Source organism: Urocitellus parryii, chromosome 9, assembly GCF_045843805.1.
Source record: "Urocitellus parryii isolate mUroPar1 chromosome 9, mUroPar1.hap1, whole genome shotgun sequence".
NCBI lineage: Eukaryota > Metazoa > Chordata > Mammalia > Rodentia > Sciuridae > Urocitellus > Urocitellus parryii.
The window spans coordinates 90261320-90281475 of NC_135539.1; the positions used below are offsets into that span (position 1 = coordinate 90261320).

Genomic DNA, 20156 nt, shown 5'->3' on the forward strand with positions numbered 1-20156 from the left:
AAATCTCTCTTCTTATGTGTGCTTAAGTTGTTAAATTTACTGACAATGCCCTCTTCTAAAAACCTACCCTTCAGGACTCATGTTAACCTTATCTCATGAACAAATTCTCACTTAGTCACTCTCTGTTACCCTTACATATTGCTTCTCTCAACTTCTACTGCATTTGTTTTAAATAAAATTCACTTAGGCAATTACTCCCATTTCCCTTCCCATTGCTATTTGTTCCGTACTAATATCATCCATCCCTGCATATAAAAGCTATATACGATTATATAAGGATCGATAAACATTTAACATTAAATTATTATGTCATCTCATAGTCCACATATTTATATAGTTTTTGGTTTTTCTAGATGTACAAGATTATTATTCTAGGTGGCACTGTATTGAGTAAGACTAAGAATCAACTCATAAGCTTTTTCCCTCTTCCCATGTATTTCCATGAAAGCATTAATGAAAATGAACTGATTTTTCTGTATACGTCAACATTTATTCAGAGATAAAGACACTTTTTGTTAGGTTTAAGCCCCATAAATTCCTTACATTTTTTTCAAGGACAGAGAGAGAAATAGGTAAAGCATAAACATTTCACTTAATTTCTAAAATTGGCCTAAGAAACGCAGACTAACCTATTTTTTTACAGAAGGGACTGAGGAAAGTTTACAGAGAAGTAAAGATATTTTCAAGGTAGGCCAGTATATGCTGTACAGAGTAAGGCAGAATTCTAGAGGTGCTTATTGAGACAAGGGCTGGCATTCTTCTCTTACACCAGAGAGTAAAAAGAAACCTTTCAGAAATAGGATAAGGCCCAAAGACATATGGGCAAATACACAAGTATTATGACAATATGTATATCTTACAGTATTTTTTTATTCAATGATGAGAGTTAACCTGTGCACAGATGATCTTAATCATCCATCACCAGAAATCCATCACACCATAAGTCTATTTAGAGATGTACTTTGCTTAGAAAAATGCCTTTTTAAAACTTACATCTCTATAGCACTAAATTTAGAAGGCATTTTAAATCTAGTTCATATTTGATTCATTCAAAGAAGGATAAAGATCAAATATTATTACCCACATTCTACAGGACTTGAAGATTTCTCATTCTGCATGCCAAAAGATACCTCATTACTTTAAATCTATAGAAAACATGTTATACTTTGGATCTCAAATGTCCTCCAAAGTCCCATGTGTTAAGGTAAAGGCTCGATCCTAAGTTTGGCACTCTTGAGAGGTGATGGGTGGGCCTAGTAGGAAGCCTTTAGGTCATAGAAGGTGTTATGTTGAAGGGAATTGTAGGACTCTGGTTCTTTCTCTTTTTTTGCCACCTGGCCATGAGATAAGCAGTTTTGCTCAGCCACATGCTCCCACCATGATGCACTGCCTAACCAAAGGCCGCAAAACAGAGTAAACCAATCATGGATTGGTACAACCAAAAACTATACGTCAAGATAAATCTTTTCTCTTTTTAAGTTATCTCTATTTGTTACAGTACCTGAAAGTTGACTTAACACAATGTCATGGTATGGGGATGGGGGAGGGAAATAAGATTTAAATGATAGTGAAGTAATATCAGTTTTAATCTTGATGTTTAACTACCATTACGTAGTAAGGCAACCTTAAAAAGATCACTGACTTTTCAAAGGCTTCATTTTTCTCATATAAAAAAAGAAAAAAAAATTGGATGAAATGTTTTCAGATATTCACTCAAAAGCAGTTAGTAAGTCATTATATGTAGGCACTGGAAGCTGTATATAAGATAAATAAGACTACGTTGTTTCCCCTAAAATAACTCTGAGGTATATACATGAACTACATGAACTAAACAACCAAGAAAGAAAGTAGTACAAGAAAAGATAACAGCTTGATGAAGGATCAAGAGGAATACTTTAGAAAGAACATGAAGAGGAATATAAATCTGAATTAAATCTTAAATGAAAGCAAATTATACAGGCAAATGGAGGACAGAAAAAAATTTCAACCAGAGGGAAGACATAAACAAAGGCTAACAGTAGAAAAGCAGCAAAAGTTAAATAGGGAATTATAAACAATTCAGTATTACTAAAACACAATTGTAGAACAGAAGAGACATGCAAGCAAGAATTGAAAGGAGAGGCCAGAGAGATCCTTGTATGATTTATTAAGGTAACTGGATATTATCCAGTGGACAATGAAGATCCAAGGTAAGGCTTTCACAGGGGAATGGCATAGTTAGGGTGTAATATCAGAAAGATAATTTTGGTATGATGATGGGGGGAGGGAAATAGATTTAAATGATAGTAAAGTAATGTCTGAAGGAATATGAGTGGTACAACTAGAGGCAGAGAATCTAGTTAAGAATCCATAGCAGAGATAATGATGGTTCATTCCAGGGGAATTACAGGGAAAGACATAACAGGTTCAAGAAATAAGCAAATCAGCAGAACTAGAAAGGGAATCAGGAGTTGGGTAAAGATGTGAAGGGAAAGATAACGATGAAATGAATCCAAATTTGTGTTCAGGCAGAGACAGAACTGACATATTGGATACAAGGGAAGAAACAGACAAAATCATCTTGAGTTTAGCTTAGGGCATGTAAAGTCCAAAAAGCATCTAATCTAGAGATGTCTGAAAGTCAAGTGACTTTAGAAACCTAATGCTCAGGAAAGTAGCCTGGTCTAAAGAGATATAAGGGTAGGAGTAAGTTGCATATAGGTTTTAACAGAAATGCTAAACACCTAATTCAAGTGAATGTACCTCACTCAAGGAAGAGGTACAAAATGCAAAGTGTCCTCAACCAGAATTCTGTTAAATACCAAAATAATGCATTATACAAAGAGAAAAATCAGGAGAAATTTCAGAATATTATATAATGTAAGAGATCATCATAGAAGGAGAATGTGATCAAAAGAATAAATGAAGGCCAGATGGAAATCCAGAAAAAAATAAGAACTAAAAAATGTCTACTAGACTTAATGATGGGGTTCAGCACACACTTCCCCAAAATAACACTGAGGCATTTGAGAAAACAGTAGAAGTAGGAAGGACAGCCTTACCCTTCTCCCCTGAAGCAGGTCATAAAAACCTAGGAAGAATTCTCTGATTTTTCCTTGAAGTAGGTCTTAAGATGCTCAGTGTAGAGAGTTCCTCCCTATACCTGGAGCAAAGAAACATCCTCATCTCTAAAGACATTGTGTCCCTGTGTCTAAACAAACAGGCCTTCATAAAATACCCTCATTTATTACTACTAGATTATCCCCTTTTTTCCATTCATACTTCCTTCATTTTAGCCATATCTTCATCAAACCTAAGCATAGACATATACAAGTTTATGTGTTTCTTTGTTTCCAAAGGGTCCCATGCCATGTAAAACTTACATTAATTATGTTCATATGTTTTTATTTTTCTCTACCTTAAAAATTAAGTGGTCACTGGAGAATTCATGAAAAGTAGTTTCAATCAAGTAAATAAAGGAGGAAACTAGACTGCAGTGATTAAAAAATAGAAATCATGAGTGTAGACTACCGTTATGCAAAATTTTAATCAGATGGGAAGGAATTAAAAATTTAATTTAAAAAGAACAATTCTAAAATGCCTTCCAGTTCCCATGCTTCACTTTATTCATATGGATAAAATGCCTAGTTTAGTAAGATTTTATTAAAACCCACATAAATGTGAAGTAGGCTTTTAATTACAAGAAAAATAGGGGACTCAGATTATAACTATCAAGGGGACATAACACTTTCCAAAACACCTTACAAATACTTTGTAAAAGTATCCTTTTTTAACTTGTTCTTTCTAGATATACATGAAAGGAGAGTGTATTTTGACATATCAAACAAGTATAATTTGTTCCAATTAGGATCCCATCATAGTAGGTATATATGATATGGAGTTATACTGGTCATGTATTCATTCATAAGGATAGGAAAGATAGGTCTGATTAATTCTACTATCTTTTCTGTTCCTATTCCTCCCCCTTCTCTTCATTACCCTGTTGTGGGTTAACATCCACATATCAGAGAGAATATTCTGCCTTTGTTTTTTGGGGGACTAGCTTAGCATATCACTTAGCATGATATTCTCCAGTTCTATCCATTTACCAGCAAATGCCATAATTTCATTCTTCTTTATGGCTGAGTAACATTCCATTTTGCATATATACTACGTTTTCTTTATCCATTCATCTGTTTTAGAGCAACTAGGATGGTTTCATAGCTTAGCTATTATGAACTGAGCTGCTATAAACATTGAAGTGGTTGCTTCACTACAGTATGCCAATATTAAGTCCTTTGGTTATAAACCAAGGAGTGGGATAACGGGTCAAATGGCGGTTCCATTCCAAGTTTTCTAAGGAATCTCCATACTGCTTTCCAGGGTGTCATTTAAAAAAAAAAAAATATATATATATATATATATATATAAAGGGTGCAAGAGTAAAAGGGAAATAGGGAGAAAAGGAGACTACTGGTGAAAGAAACATTTCATGTTCCAAAGCCTTCTTTTAATGCTTCATAAAAACATTGTTTGTCACCTCTGCCTGGAATATTCTTCCATAAATAATCTGCATAACTTCTTTAAAATCTTCAGGGACCTGCTCAAAGCCTCCCTATAGAATCATGAACTGTGAAGGATCAAAAGGCCCTTATAAATCCACTGAACTCAGATTGTTTCCACTATGTCAAAGATGAGAGTTTCAGAGAATGACCTAAGGTCTAAGGTCATACCCATAGGTATCAGAAGAAATAATGCAATTAAAAGATAAGGCAAAGTTGTTGTACAAAATTAAAATAATTCATTTATTGTAAGGTCCAAGTTAATAATATTCCTGAAACCTAAGGAACTATTCTAAATACAAATTCATTAGTTTGAGTCAAGTATCAACAACTACTTTATATAAAGATTACAGATGTCAACTAATATTTATCTCATAGATAAGTTGACTGTCAGTCACTAAATAGAATTTTTCCCCAAGAGTGCAGCATTTATTTCAGCCTCTGCCAGTGGAAGTGTTGGAGCAGATGTTGGCAGACTGTGACATACAGTATGTCTTTAAAACTTGTTGGGGTGTGAAATTTCATAAGGTCAAAAAATGCTGCATTTTGATCAGCAGATAAAGGAATTCTGCACTTTTCCAAATTATTTCTGACAAACCAATAGAATTACTAGCAAAATGGACAAACTAAGAAACTATACTACTTTAGGTGAGACATGACAACATACATTGCTAATGGTTTAAAAGATAAATTCTATGTCTTTAAAGCAAATGTTCACCCAAAAGATTTTCAGAATAAAAATATGTTCTTAAGTCAATACAAAATATAATTAACAAAAGAATTTAAAACATAATTTCCTACTGAAACAAACCCATTAATATATAATGAGCATTCTGGTTGGGAAAAATATGTTTTTTTTAAATACATACTATTCTTATTTTTGTAAAAATAAAACCTCTATGTAAAAATCTACTGACATAAATGTAGAGGGCCTCTATTATAAGCTGGTATCCTTATCATTCAAATGATTCCACAAGCCCTTTGGTTTATCTTTTCCTTTAAAAAATGAAATAAATAAGGATAAAGAAGACTAAGTCTCTTATAATGATAAATTGAATGTTAATAACATTCAGAAACTTGATTTCTTGCATTTTTAAAATTGTTATTTAACTGAAATTTTTTAGCTTCAATTTTTCCTCATGTTTTTCAAGTATGGCTGAGATAACGTATGACCAAAATAAAATTTAAGGAGGCTGTCCAGTTAAAAATTTATTTTCATGATCCAGAGTCTAGCAAGCTCATAAAAGTTGATTTTTAGTTTAACTTTAAAATGTTTTATTTCTGAATTAACACAGAAAGATCATTTCACTGATGAATCAGCAAGTCTGAACAGCCTGAAGAGCCTGGTCATGACATATCAGTGATAACTGTCATTTTTCAGTTTATTTTGTGCCATGTTCAAATACAAAATTTCTAAACAAGTTAAAACAACTATGAACATAAAATCTCCTCGGAAAATTATTTCTAATGTAAATAATTTGTTTCTCACAATACAATCAAATGACCTAAGTTTATAACAGAAAACTTTGAACACCTGACAAACTAAGTTCAATCTAACAACCAAGTTCAAAAGTATTCTTTTACATCTTCTAAAGAGAAACTTGTGGCACATATCTCGAAATTGTATTTATCACATGCAAATTCTAAAATGAAAAACATTAAACTATATGACACTGTATAAGATTATATGCTTAATCACGATAAATTGAAATTTCTATCAAAGCTAAAAATTTGTTATTTAAAATGGATCCAAACTTTCCCATAGGCTTCTTATATATTGTAAAATGTTAAAAATCCTATAAATAAATAAAAACAAGGTGAATCAACAATTATAATCAACTTACTTGCCACTGAAAAGTTGTTGAGGGGATAAGGTAAATCCACATCTTGAGGTTTCTCTTTATATCCTATGAATGAGCCATCTGTCTTCAAAAGGAAATATCTTGGCCTCCAGTTTTTTATATATTCTCCTACGTGAGGAAAGCATGCATGTTAATGCTGCAAAAAAAAAAATGAACAGCAGCCTTTACACGAAAAATAAATTATGATGCAATATATGTCCTACAACACTGGCCTTCAAAAATTTAGTTAGGCAATTTTCTTTTAACTTAGCTTACAAAAGAAAATACATAAGCCTACAATTAACATTCAATAAAAACCCAAACATGTTTTGTTTTTCATGATTTCACACTTTGATAATTCATTTGCACCATTATTCCTTCAGAGAATCATTCATCTGAGTACACATTTTGTTTAGTTTTTCATTTTATCAGATGGTTGTGAGAGCATATTTATTACCAGCCGGTTTAAAAAGCCTTGGTAAATCGGGCACACAGTATCTATGAATTTCGATGAAAACCACTTATAAGAGGAATACAAAATAGATGTTTCTCTTCCATGTGCCATTAACTAATAACATAATTTGTAAAAAAAAAATAGTTAAGTTTTCATTGTTAAATCTTGACTGTAACTTTATTTTTGGAGGAAAATAACCTTTCACACAGCGCTGTAAATAAATCAAGCACACACACAAAAAAGCATGAGTTAGTAGCACTTGAACCATATACCAACTCACACATACACAAACATAATTGTTAAGAACACATGGCACAGTTCCATTACATAATCCAATAAACATATACATACATAGATTTATAAATAAGCTCTACTTAGCCACAAAACAGATTCTTCCTAATTCTAAGCAATACAGGTGCTCCATGATACCGCAGGAACTGGATGGCTAGCTGGTCTCATTTTCCAGCTCTCTACTGGATATTTCTAACTTGTTATTTAATCTCAAATGCTGAATCACAGAACTACAAAAAAAAAAAGGTAAGTAGTTCAGTTTTTGATTCAAATCAGCTTCTTCTCTTGACCCAAGGTCAAATCCAGCATCTGACTTCTCTGACTCCTTATCCTATCAGTAAATAGGTCAATATAGACTTCATGTATCATGAAATATAATCTTTTGCCAACATATATTTCAGCTGTGGAATCATTTCTCTGAATCAGCAATTCTCAGACTTACTTCAGAACATCTTTACATCCTTAAATATTACTGAGAACTCAAAAGAGTTTTAAGTTTATGTAGGTTATATTTGTGTTTACCATGTTACAAATTAAAAACAAGAAAACTTAAAACTTGTTATTACTTTCTTTAAAGGTAACAATAAACCCAGTACGTGCAATATTACATAGAATAACTATTTTCAAAAACAATATAAGAGCAGTACTGCTTTGCATTTATGCAAATCTCTTTAATGTCTGGTTTAATAGAAATAGATTTTCTCCTCTGCTACTGCATTCACTTTGCTCCACTATGTTGTTTTAATTGAAATACAGCAGAAAAATCTGGCTCAAACAGATATACAGTTGGAAAGGAGAAGACTGACTATTCAAATAGTTATGGATATATTCTTTGATACTATACCAGATTTCAACAAGGAGTAGATTCTAAAAGGTTAGTTGCATTATGGAATTTGAAACCTTATCAATAGACTTTCTGTACATTTTGTGAAAAAATGTTCATCTACATTAGACTTTGAATGAACCTTTTACACTGTGCATGTTATTTTGAACATTATACACTGGTCCTACAGAAAACACTTGTTTACTGACTTATGAATACCCAAATGTCGACAAATTTCACATTTACATATCAAGACCACCACATCATCCTACTAGTCTCAGAGTGGTAGAAACATTTTCCAAAATTTTATTATTTCTTTAAAAGCTCAATCTTCATTATTGTAGCAAATAATGTCAGTTTTTTTCCCCTTGTGTAATATACTCTGAAGTGTTCAGTCTCGTATCACTCTTCACTGAGGTGCAATAACAATTCATTAAATAAATGGAGGAAATATAGGGGCATCTTTCTCACAAATATTTAAGTGCATAAAAGAAAAAAGACAAAACTAATGCCCTTCCATCATTTTATTGAAAAAAATATGGTACTAATGTCGACAGTCTCTTAAGCTAAATTCACAAAAGCAAAAAGAATTAAATTCACAGTTCCCATTTTAACAATGAAATAGTTCCTCTTATTTATCCTTGTTATTTTACTTTTCTGTTTTTACTTATGTATTCCTATATAAAATTGAAAATCACTAGACCTTAATTCTCCAATGAATGATACAAGAGCAGACTTCAAATGTTGTAAAATAGTAATGTAGATTTATATTGGTACAATATATAAGTCTGTTGAGCTAAATAACAATAGTTTAATAATTATATCAAAGATAAAATGAAACTATGATTTGAAAAAATTGAAAAAACATGATAACATAATTTCTTTTATTTTGAACAGAGCAAAATACACCTATTCAGGAAATGTGAGATTAAAAAGAAATAAAAATCAGATTTTTATTTCTAAGCCCACTTTCCTTTTAGCCATAAAGTATTTACACCTTCAGATGTCAGAAACAAAAACATCATCATATAAATGAATCTTTTAAATCAAATTTTAGAAATTTAAAATACTTTATGTGGTCTATAACAGGACTTCTGGTTGCCAAAAAGTTCTTTTAAAATAAATTATGCATCCCTTAAACATAGTACATTATATACAGTGAGATATTCATTCACACAGAAGAAAAATTGAAAATTTCCCTTCTTGCTAAGACGAAAAAAAGCATTATTTCTAAGTTTTTAAAATGATTTTGAGTTGACTCAATTAACAGTTACCATACTAAGCTAAAAGTAGATCTCAAACTTTCAATAGAGATTCCTTTTTTGTTTTGTTTTCTTATCATTGTTCATCTACAATATGAATTGATTTAGAAGGTGCTTAAAGAGTATATTCATTTATTTGGTAATTTGTTGAGGTGCTTGAGATGTGACCCCCTCCCAACCTCTGCCAAAAAAAAGGATGAGGTCTCTAACTTCATGGGACTTATTCCAGTGTTTCACCAGATTTCAGGTGTCCCCTAAATGTTAGAGAAGGGTGCTAAGTAGTTCCTAAGAATCTCTCTTATATGTTCCCAATAAAATGCTGCAAAAAAGTTCACATAATAGTATGGTATGTTGCCCTAATTAAATAGTCAGTATCTAGTTCCAAAAATGGAATGAAGAGGTTGTTTAATTTATAAAGGAATGGGCCTGACAGAGGGACACAGACTCAACAGATGGGAATTAAAAATAATAACAAAATAAGCAAGCTTTCTTATCACTTTATGGAGGACAAAATCACTAGCCTGAAAGAGTATAAAAAATTATTGCTTTTCACAATATCCAGGCAAGACACTGTGTATACTAAGGATTAAGTAAGGGGGAAGAATTGTTCTGGCAGGCTAGGGATCCTAACTGGGTTTTGACCAGTTGATCAAGGAAAAGGAGCTGAACACTTTTCATCCCTAGCTCAGTAGTTGAAGTAGTCAATGTTGAGCTAAGAAACATGTTCTCAGACTATTCTAAAAATATGGACAAAAAGTTCTGGCTTTTATGAAGCTAAGTACCCAAAACAAAGGTACCTCCCTTGCAACCAATCCTCTTTAGATGAACTGTTAAAAGTCAGCCACAATTTTACTTTCAAACAGAATTTTCACATAAATTCATATTGGATGGAATAATTAATTTTTACTATACTTTCTTATTTATGACTTATAGGTTTCAATTTAAGATAGCTTGATTATAATAGAAAGTCATTTAAAAAAGGATTCATGTGATACCAACTATTCTCAAGGGATTATTCTATGGACATTCACCAGTATACAGCTAAAATTTGCATGCATTGTCATGATTAACCTTCAGTAAGCACTGCAGTCACAACTGGACAAAGTGTCCAATACAACCTCTTCTCAGCTTTTTCTATCTACTTTAATGGGTACTTCTTTTTCATCCTCTTTGCCTGGAAATACATGTAATACCAAAACACTTACATAGTTGTGCTTTGCTTAATGACAGAGATACATTCTGAGAAACACATCCTTACGTGATTTTCTCATTGTGCAAACTTCATAGAGTTTACTTATATAATCTTAGATATTTAGCTTACTATACTACCTAGGCTACACTGTGTGTATGTATAACCTATCACTCCTAGAGCCATGATGAACAAAGCAACACAAGACTGAATCAAGCCTAAGAAGAAATAATGCAATTAAGAGATAAGGCAAAAAACAAGAGATTCATGAGGCTGCTGTTGGCCATACACAGTATATGATATTTTACAGTAGATACTTTATTTCAATTAAGTAGGAGGAGGTAATTCTAAAATAGTGATTAAAAATTATAGTACAGTAAATAAACTAATATATCATTTATTGTTAAATATCATATTGTAAATAGTTGTATGTGCTATACTTTTTGTATGGCTGACAGCACAGATTTATTCCAGCATCATCATAGACACATGACCAATATGCTGGTCTGTGGCAAGGACTTAGTTAGGTAACAGGAATTTTTAACTCCATTGTAATCTTCTGGAACCAACATGGTACATGTGGTCCATCACTAACCAAATCCAGTTGACTGTGTTTCCCAAAAAAAGATCCTGATATTTTGGCTTTTATAATAAACTGAATGATGGACCCTCAAAATATACATACATGCTAATCCCTGGAACCTGCAAATATGACCTTATATGTTCGAATATATATATATATACACACACACAAACACACACACACACCTTATTTAACAAAAAATTTGAAATAGACACACACACACCTTATTTAACAAAAAAATTGAAATACACACACACACACACACACACACACACCTTATTTAACAAAAAATTTGACTCAGTTAAGGATTTTGAGAAATGCTCCTGGGTTATCTGGGTGATCCCTAAATCCAACTACAAATATTCTTTTAAGTATGGTTTTAACACATAAGAAATAAAGGAGACAATGTAACACTATAGAGGCAGTTGGAGTGACATACCTACTACAAGCCAAGGAATTCCAAGAAGAACTGACTCTCCCCTACAGCCTTCAAAGGGAATGTGGCCCTACTCAGACTTGATTTTCTAACTCCTAGCCTCCCAAATAGCAGAGAATACATTTGTGCTATTTTAAGCCATTTACTTTGGTGTGATTTCTTACAACAGCCCTAAGCAACTAATACAGTAACTAATGCAGCTTCCAAAGACTTGTTTAAACAAACAAACAAAAAAACTACCGATTCTTTAAATTTGGGGCATAAGAGGTATACATATTCAGGTAATACCTCCAAAATTCAAATGAAAAAATCCATATTCTCTGAATGGTAAAGAATCCTATTTGTGAATTGTGGAATTGGAAAAGGTTCCTTTTTAGAGTTCAGTTTTACCTAGTTATGACTCCAGATTTTTCCTGTTAATATTAAAACAAATTAACAATCTCATTTTGAGTGGGTGTTAGTTATAGAAAACAAGTTACAAGTAAGTTTAAATTTGGCTCCCAGGCTTTGTCTTTAACAACATGAGATGGGACATGATATAAGTTTAGATTCATACTTACCATCTAAAAATTTTAATATGATACTCAAATGGATCATCTTTACTGGGGTTTATATGCATTTGATACAGGCCCTCCCCTCCCCAAAATTGACAGGGCTCATTTCTTACTGCTCACCTAATGTCATTTTTTATTTAATAATCTTCAACCTAAATTAGTCCATACATGTAGATGTTATTTTATTATTTTTTTAATTTTAAAATGTTATTTATTCTAATTAGTTATATATGACAGCAGAACGCAATTAAATTCATATTACACAAATACAGCACAATTTTTCATGTCTCTGGTTGAACACAAAGTACAGTCACATCATTCGTGTTCATATTTATTAATACTCCACTGAGATCAAATCGATTTTTTAAAAGCTGAAGACATCAGAAAGTGCTAAAGCAGAAGTTAGGGATATGTCTCTTGACTAAAAATGCATTAATTAAAATATGCAAATGGTCTTTCATATAGGAAAACTAGAGAACTTCTACATTTGTTCAGACATGCAAATGGATGACCCTTAAACATAATTCACATTTATATTCTCACAAATAGATTGAGTTAATGAATATGCTTCCATTTTGAGGCTAGGTTGTATTCTGGAACCTATTCCTGACTAACTTCACGAATGGTTGAATGTTAGACATGTGTTGAAGTATGTACCAGTTGAGAACGCTGAAGAAATATTAAAACTAATGGACACCTACCCTCTATATTAAAATAAATTATACTAAAAACATAATTAGGTGTATTGGGATCTTATTAAAAGAAATACAGATATGATTCAATTGAAATCTATTTAACTGTAGCACCATTTTCCTTAAATCCATGATCATTTAGAATTCAATTAAACAAAACACTCAAATTGTTATTTTTTAACAAATACTGCCTTCCTAAAATATAGAAAATAAAAGACCCTAATTACTATTAGTATGTATAGCAAACTGAAATTCTGATTTTTCTAACTCATAAAGGCAGTACAGCTTTTAAAATGACCAATGGCCACTTATTATAAGAGCTTTCAAAAACCAGCCATTACTTAATATGGTGGAAGCATTTTCAAACATACGTCAGGAAAAGGAATTACTGTCATAAAGCTCGAACAATTTAAAGCTTAACTTTCCTGAGAATATTGGTTTTTAAAAATTTCATTTCCATGCTTAATCACAATCTAGGTTTTAAAATACATGACTATTTTATTTCTTCATACACCTGAGAAAAAAATGAATAGATAACATCTACACTTGATCTATGCATTAATGAAAATAATTACTTTATAATGCTCATTATTAATAGATGGAAAGAGCCACTAGTGTTTATACAAAAAAATGGCTTAAAAAATGTAATCAACATTGTACTAATTCAGGAGTATTTATATAAATAATGCAACAATGTAACAGATTCATCCCATCAGTCAAAAACAATTTCTTTAAATAGTGTTAGATATGTAAAACATATATCTTACCTAAAGAAATGCAAAAAGCTATGCAATATTTAAATATAGCATTAGTTTAATACTACTAACTCTTTTAAAGTCAGACACAGGACATCAGAGGAGTGAGTAAACACTTATTGTGTGTTTGTTTTTTGAGATGGAGTCTTGTTGTGTTGCCCAGGTTGATCTCCAACTCCTGGAATCAAGCAATCCTCCCACCTCATGCTCAAATAGCTGGACTACATGTGTGCACTATTGCACTAGCTTTTCAAAAAATTATTTTTTTAAATGATATACACAAACATATATTATCATGAAAATACAAGTACTTTAAGAATTTCCAAACAGCAGCTTTAAACCAAAAACTGAGCAGCTTTCAGTAAAAAATAAGTTTAAATGCTTTAAGAAACTATCTTTGGCAATATTCTTAAATAAAAGTCCTCTTTGGTCAATTTTACTTAAGACAAAAAGAGATGTAATGTTAATTTCAATATAAAATCTATTTCATTTCATGGTTCATAATGTAGTAAATATTTAGCTCTTGACAAATGCCAAACAAATTTACACATATGCATTACCTTTAAGAAAATATGGCAAAACCTTTTCTCTATTCTAGATTTCATAAATAAATAGTACCACAAATAAAGAATATATAATTCATGATTGTGTGATACACCATACCTATTTTTAAACCAAATATAGCTACAGGATAAATTCATGATGATAAATATAATCTGTAGTGTTTACAACTGCCAGTTACATTTTTATGTAGAAGAGTCCAGTTAGTTCTAAGTGGAGTCCTGTTCATGTCTCTTAGGGAATAGGAAAAAAAAGTTTCTCACTGAACTTACCTTCACCAAGGTGTCTTGAAAATAATCTTGGAGATTTTATGTTATTTATATTATAATGAATTAACATAATAATTTTCAATTGCACAATTAATATGAAATATAACTTTAAAAATATAATTTCACACACTGCAGGTCCTTTTAAAATATATATTTATGTGTTTTTTTTTAAATTCTCTTTTACTGAATCTTTCAAATGTTCTTTTCTTGCTCTTGGGCAAATTAAACATGTGAAATTCTATTGTGACATCTATGCAATGTCATTAAACAACTGATAACAACCAGTACTAGATGCGTGTTAGTTTGAATAACCTCTGAAATTTGGGAGATGTGTATGAAACATACCCAAAGCATTTCAGTTCCTTCCCAGCATTCTCATTCTAAGATGCTGTTCAATGAACATGACAGATTATGGAACACACCTTATTTAAGATTGGGGGGAAATGGGCTTTAGCTGTGTCAAAATACATACAAGCACTAAGAATGCAGCAATTGATGACATAGGAAGTCAAACCCTCATAAAGTTTTAGGGAGAATGGAACACAGGAAAAATGGCTGGGGTGAGTAATTTTTAACTCAACATGGAACTGACAATTTATGCCTATAGTCTCAGCTATCAAGGAAGCCGAATCAGGATTACTTAAGTTCAGGAGTTCAGGGCCAGCCTAGACAACATAGAGAAAACCTAATTTTAAAAAACAAAACAAAACTCTATATGAAAATTTCTCCCATTTCTTTATTCATTTTTGATGATCCAGAATGTCACCATAAGTGATGGCAATCTCCCTTATTCCTTGGCATTTCCAAATAGCATCATATGTGCCTTAAGAAAAAGGTGCTCGTATTTGTTGATTTGATGCATTGCTGTAGCAGAAGGCATTGGGAGGATATCAGCACAAGATTCTTCAATATTTCATAAAAGATCTCTGGTTTGCTGTGATGATGATTCCAAGATGAGGCACTGCACCCACTCCTCTTTAAGAGGTTTGTCTGCTCTCCAACTGATCAATGTCACTACTGCAACTGGCCACATAAGGTTGTTTATATTTTGGTAATTTTGTGTTGTATTTTCAAAATGCCTTAAAAGCTTTCCAGATGTACCCACATTCCTCTGCTTCATCACATATGTTCCTTCATGATTATTTTGAAAAGTATATTACAGGGCTGGGGATGTGGCTCAAGTGGTAGCACGCTCGCCTGGCATGCGTGCGGCTCGGGTTCGATCCTCAGCACCACATACCAACAAAGATGTTGTGTCCACCGAGAACTAAAAAATAAATAATAAAAATTCTCTCTCTCTCTCTCTCTCCTCTCTCACTCTCTCTTTTAAAAAAAAAAAATTAAAAAAAAATTTAAAAAAAAAAAAAAAAAGAAAAGTATATTACAGTCAAGAATTTTTGCTTCCACTGCAAGATGCATGAACTTGTCATTTTTTTATGTTAAGTATAGTTTTCATACCTACTTCCTAAAGAAGGATGGTGTCCATGCTTTGCTTTGAAGCTAAAGCAATGATGAGAAAAATACCTATGCAATAAATAACACAAGATGTTAGAAAGCCAACTTCTCTAAGATCTCAGTAAGGCTGATCTGTCATTCTTTATCTGCATTATTTTCTTTTGTTTTCTAGCACCTGCCTAATTTCCATCTACCTGGTATTTGTTTCATAACATTCTATCAATTAGTTACTCAAATCCTAGTTCCCCCTTTTAGAAAACATTATTTACACTTTAAGCCTAAAAAATGATACTTTTAAATTATTTTTTTAAAAACAAGAACATCCTAATAGAACTACAGTATTAAACTTTATTGAGAGTAAATAAAGCAAGATGAATGGTGGCAGGGTTGAGAGGGGAAAAGAAATACAAAGCATTTCCACAAACTAGCCAACAGAAAATAACATCTTAGCAATTTAATGAAGAATAAACTATGAGATTCATTTACGTAGCAGTAGATATGTTGTAGAGAATTACTCAATCTGTACTCTGCTTCCTGCTGGGTTAAATGTGAACTAAATTATTATTTTGCTTACATTTACACCCTTGTAAATTGTGAAAGCAGACAGAGCTTTCTTTTTAATCTGCTTTCTGCACTATAAAATCTCCAATTGTACACACCTCACTGTATACAAGTTATTACCAAACTATTTTAACAAAGTATAGTCGTGGAATTTTAAACTACTGCAAAGAAAGGGAACCATTTAAAAAGATAATTTCATTATAAATTTTATAACTTCCTTACTATAAATATTTTTCATTTTATTATACCATACTCTCTAAATATTTAAATCAATATAATATCCCACATTACATATACACTGTGGTAAGTAACCTTAATGAGTATCAAATATGGAAGTAATATGTCCATAAGATAAACCTACTCACCATGTAGGTCTAGCATCTACCACAGAGCAGGCTAGCAATAACCATTAATGAATGAATAAATAAAAATTATCTCTAATCAAAATCAGGGTTAAATTTACAGAGTAAAGTTTTCTCAAACAGAGAAATCTCACTACAATATAATCATATATGGTTCTAATAATTTTTCAGTTAGAACATACTTGATGGATATGGTATACAACAATAATGGTGTCTCACTATGGCAGTAATTGGGAACTGGCCAAGAAGGCAGTAGTACTTGCCTACCAGGAGGAGGCCTGTGCCACCTGAAAAAAACTCAACTGATCAAATGATTCAACCCACCAGTCTCATCCCTTTATTAAAATCACTGCCTTATGGAATAAAAATTAATAAAACAGAATAGAGTCTCACAAGTGAGTCTCTCCTATAATAAATTTCTAGTAGTATGGGATCCTAAAATAATACTGCATCAAACCCAAGAATTCTATTATTGTGAGGGTGAATCCAGGCTCTTCATAACTCTTCTCTTCTCTCCTTTGTTTTCCTTAGACAATATACTGATTGAGCCTTGTACTGGAGCAAGTTAAACGGTGAAAAGAGGAAGTGTTGAGAAAGAGGATGAGAAGGAACTTGGAAGTGCTTTAGCCAACCACTGTCCCCAGGCTTCACTCATAAGAGACCTCTTCTCAGTAACATTGAGAGAACAGTGTAGTAGTATTCTCACCTCACAGAGCCACACTGAGGTGCTGAGATGCAGAGAACAGCTAGTATATGGCACAATGGAGATTTGAGTGGAGAGCTATTTAAACCAATAAAATCCTCCTCTACTACTCTGTTCGCATTTTCAAAATTAAGTGATATTGTACAGTGGTTAAGAGCACAAACTCTGAAGCCAAACCTCTGAGGTTCAAATGTCAATTCTGTACTCACTACTTACTGAGTGACAGACAAGGCACATTACGTAATATCTCTGCACCTCAGATTCCTCTTCTGAAAAATGGGAATACTAATTAAATTAGTTTTATAAAGCACATATAATAACGTCTGGCTCACAGTAAGCAATTACATAAACATTCATTAACTGAATAAAACATCTTATAGTAAAGTGAAGGAAAACGATTAAAAGACAGTCAGGCACAATGGTGAATGCCTGTCATCCCAGCAGCTCAGGAGGCAGGGGATCACCAGTTCCAAGCCAGCCTCAGCAACTTAGCAAGGCCCTAAGCAACTCAGAGAGACAATGACTTTACATAAAATATTAAAAAAGGGCTGGGGATGCAGCTCAGTGGTTAAGTGCCTCTGGGTTTAATCCTTGGTACTAAAAAAAAAAAAAATAGTGAGAACCTAAGATGAACAATTCATAAGACTAAAAGTAAATTAAGTTTTTAAAATAAAATGGAAGTTGCCGAATTATCCGTGTCCTACATTAGTTGAGCAAAGTAGGGGCTGGTTTGGGGTGGATAAATTTTCAATTTTTGTATTCACCTTCCTTAAGTCCTGTCATCCCCATTACTGATAATAATGAATTGTATATCATTTATGCTTATCTCACTGAAATCTCTAGTTAAAAACTGACAATACTATCATAGAAATCCTCTTTCTAATTTAATATCAAGTATCTCTGGGGTGAGGGAGTTAAAAAACACTTCAAAACACTTTGAATTTACTACTAAATATTTCAATGTTTCTTTCAACTTATCTCATAAGAAGTTTACTACATAAAAAAAAGAAAAGAACACGTTTCATTGTTTTGACATGAGGCCTTTCCCACTCTTCCTTTTTACTGCACAAGTTAATCATTTCATCTCAAATACTCTGAATTATAAGTCACACATTAAAAGTGGTTTAGGAACAATAATATATTTCATTCAACTTCCAATACCCAGTAAATTATCCTTGATTTATATTTCATTATTTCTATTTATACTGTTGCTGTTTGCCTCTGACTGAACCCAGAGGCACTTTATCCCTGAACCACAACCCATCCCTTTTTGTTTTTTGAGACAGGGCCTTGCTAAGTTGCCCAGGCAGACTTGTGATCCTCCTGCCTCAATCTCCCATGTTGCTGAGATTACAGACATGCTCCACCACATCCAGCTTGATTTATATTTTAAAGATGTGCTCATGCTTAAGTATACAAAAACTGAAGGATATGTATGCTTTCAGTGACTGCTGCTATATATTGCTAAAGTATTGCTGTAAATAATTCTGAATATTAAGGAGTTTTATAAGTGTTGATTACCCAAATAAAATATCTTAACTTTCTCAGGTTATTTTCCTATTTTCTTTGTAATGTTGCAATTTGTAACCTGTCATCTGTTATCACTTCCTAAGAACTATGCTTAAAACTTCTCACCAATTGAAGTATACAGATACATTAAATATTTTAAAAACAACAGAACAAATCAAAGAAATGAAGCCACAAATCAAACACTATTCAGTTACTCAAACAAGCCCATTCTTCTCCCCTAAACAAGCTTACAAATCAGATAAATACCAGAGAAGCTGCTGTTCAATGTTAAAAATGAATTTACTTACCTTGGCCCTCTGAGGGCAGTATTACCTAAGACACAGCCAGAATTTTCAAAAAAATAATCTTTACCTACCATTCTAATACAAACATTTTTTTAAATTAAATGGTTATAATTTGCTCATTTTACTTAAATTTTACGTCTTCATCATTATCTGTATCTCTGTGACTTTAAAAGGAAATTTTCTTAAAAGCATGACATCATGAAAGAAAATACCTTGAAGTCTCATATCATGGAAGTCATTCAAAATGCAATAATATAAAAAGTTATACAAATGATTCTACATTATGTAAATTAAATTCCTTCAAGTAACATTCTCTGTAGACAATTTGTTTGGTTTTTTTTATTGTGGGACATAAGAATATGCAATCATTCAGTAAAGATATAGTAATTTCAAAGAGATTATATCTAGTTGCAAAATTTCTTTTCAAAAGTAGCCCAGAGCCAATCAGCTCATTTGTTACAAAATCATTCATTTATAAATAAAAGATAATACAAAGGTCAAACTGACCACATAGAGGAAAAGAACCCACTTTTGTTCATAACTGATTCTGAAAAGTGTAAAAAATATTTACATGGCGTAAAAATTATCAATTTACTTTACGGAATCTATGTCAATGCACATTGGGTATTCTTTTTTATTAAGATATTACCTATTTTCAAAAAGTAGGAAAAAAGTTTTCTACAATTCACTTTCACTTATTAAAGACTTTTGCAAAACACCAAATAACCCTTGAATAATTCAGTTGTGTGACAGACCTTTAAGAACATAAAGAGTCCTAATTTTCATGTCAAAGTTTTATAAGTGTTGATTATCCAAGCCTAAAGTTCCCACCACTAACCCTACAAACAAAACAAAAATGAACAAAAAGCTAGCCTAAAGAAACTGACCCACTGAAGAGAGAAAAATTGCAAATAGGTAAACAAAAAATTTACTTTCACAGGGCAGATCACCTGATACATGGCCTCCATTTAGTGGAAATGTACTTTCATTTGGATACTTTTTAGAAAAGT

At 32.2% G+C, this 20156-nt stretch overlaps 1 protein-coding gene across 2 annotated transcripts in view; it reads right to left on the minus strand.

Moving 5' to 3' along the window:
* The window catches only part of Akt3 (AKT serine/threonine kinase 3), a 269991-nt gene that overhangs the window by 150864 nt on the left and 98971 nt on the right, over window positions 1–20156 (minus strand). For both annotated transcript variants that reach the window (XM_026390718.2, XM_077802311.1), the window contains one exon: window positions 6386–6511. In XM_026390718.2, coding sequence (XP_026246503.1) covers window positions 6386–6511 — 126 coding nt within the window. The remainder of the gene's footprint in view (window positions 1–6385; window positions 6512–20156) is intronic.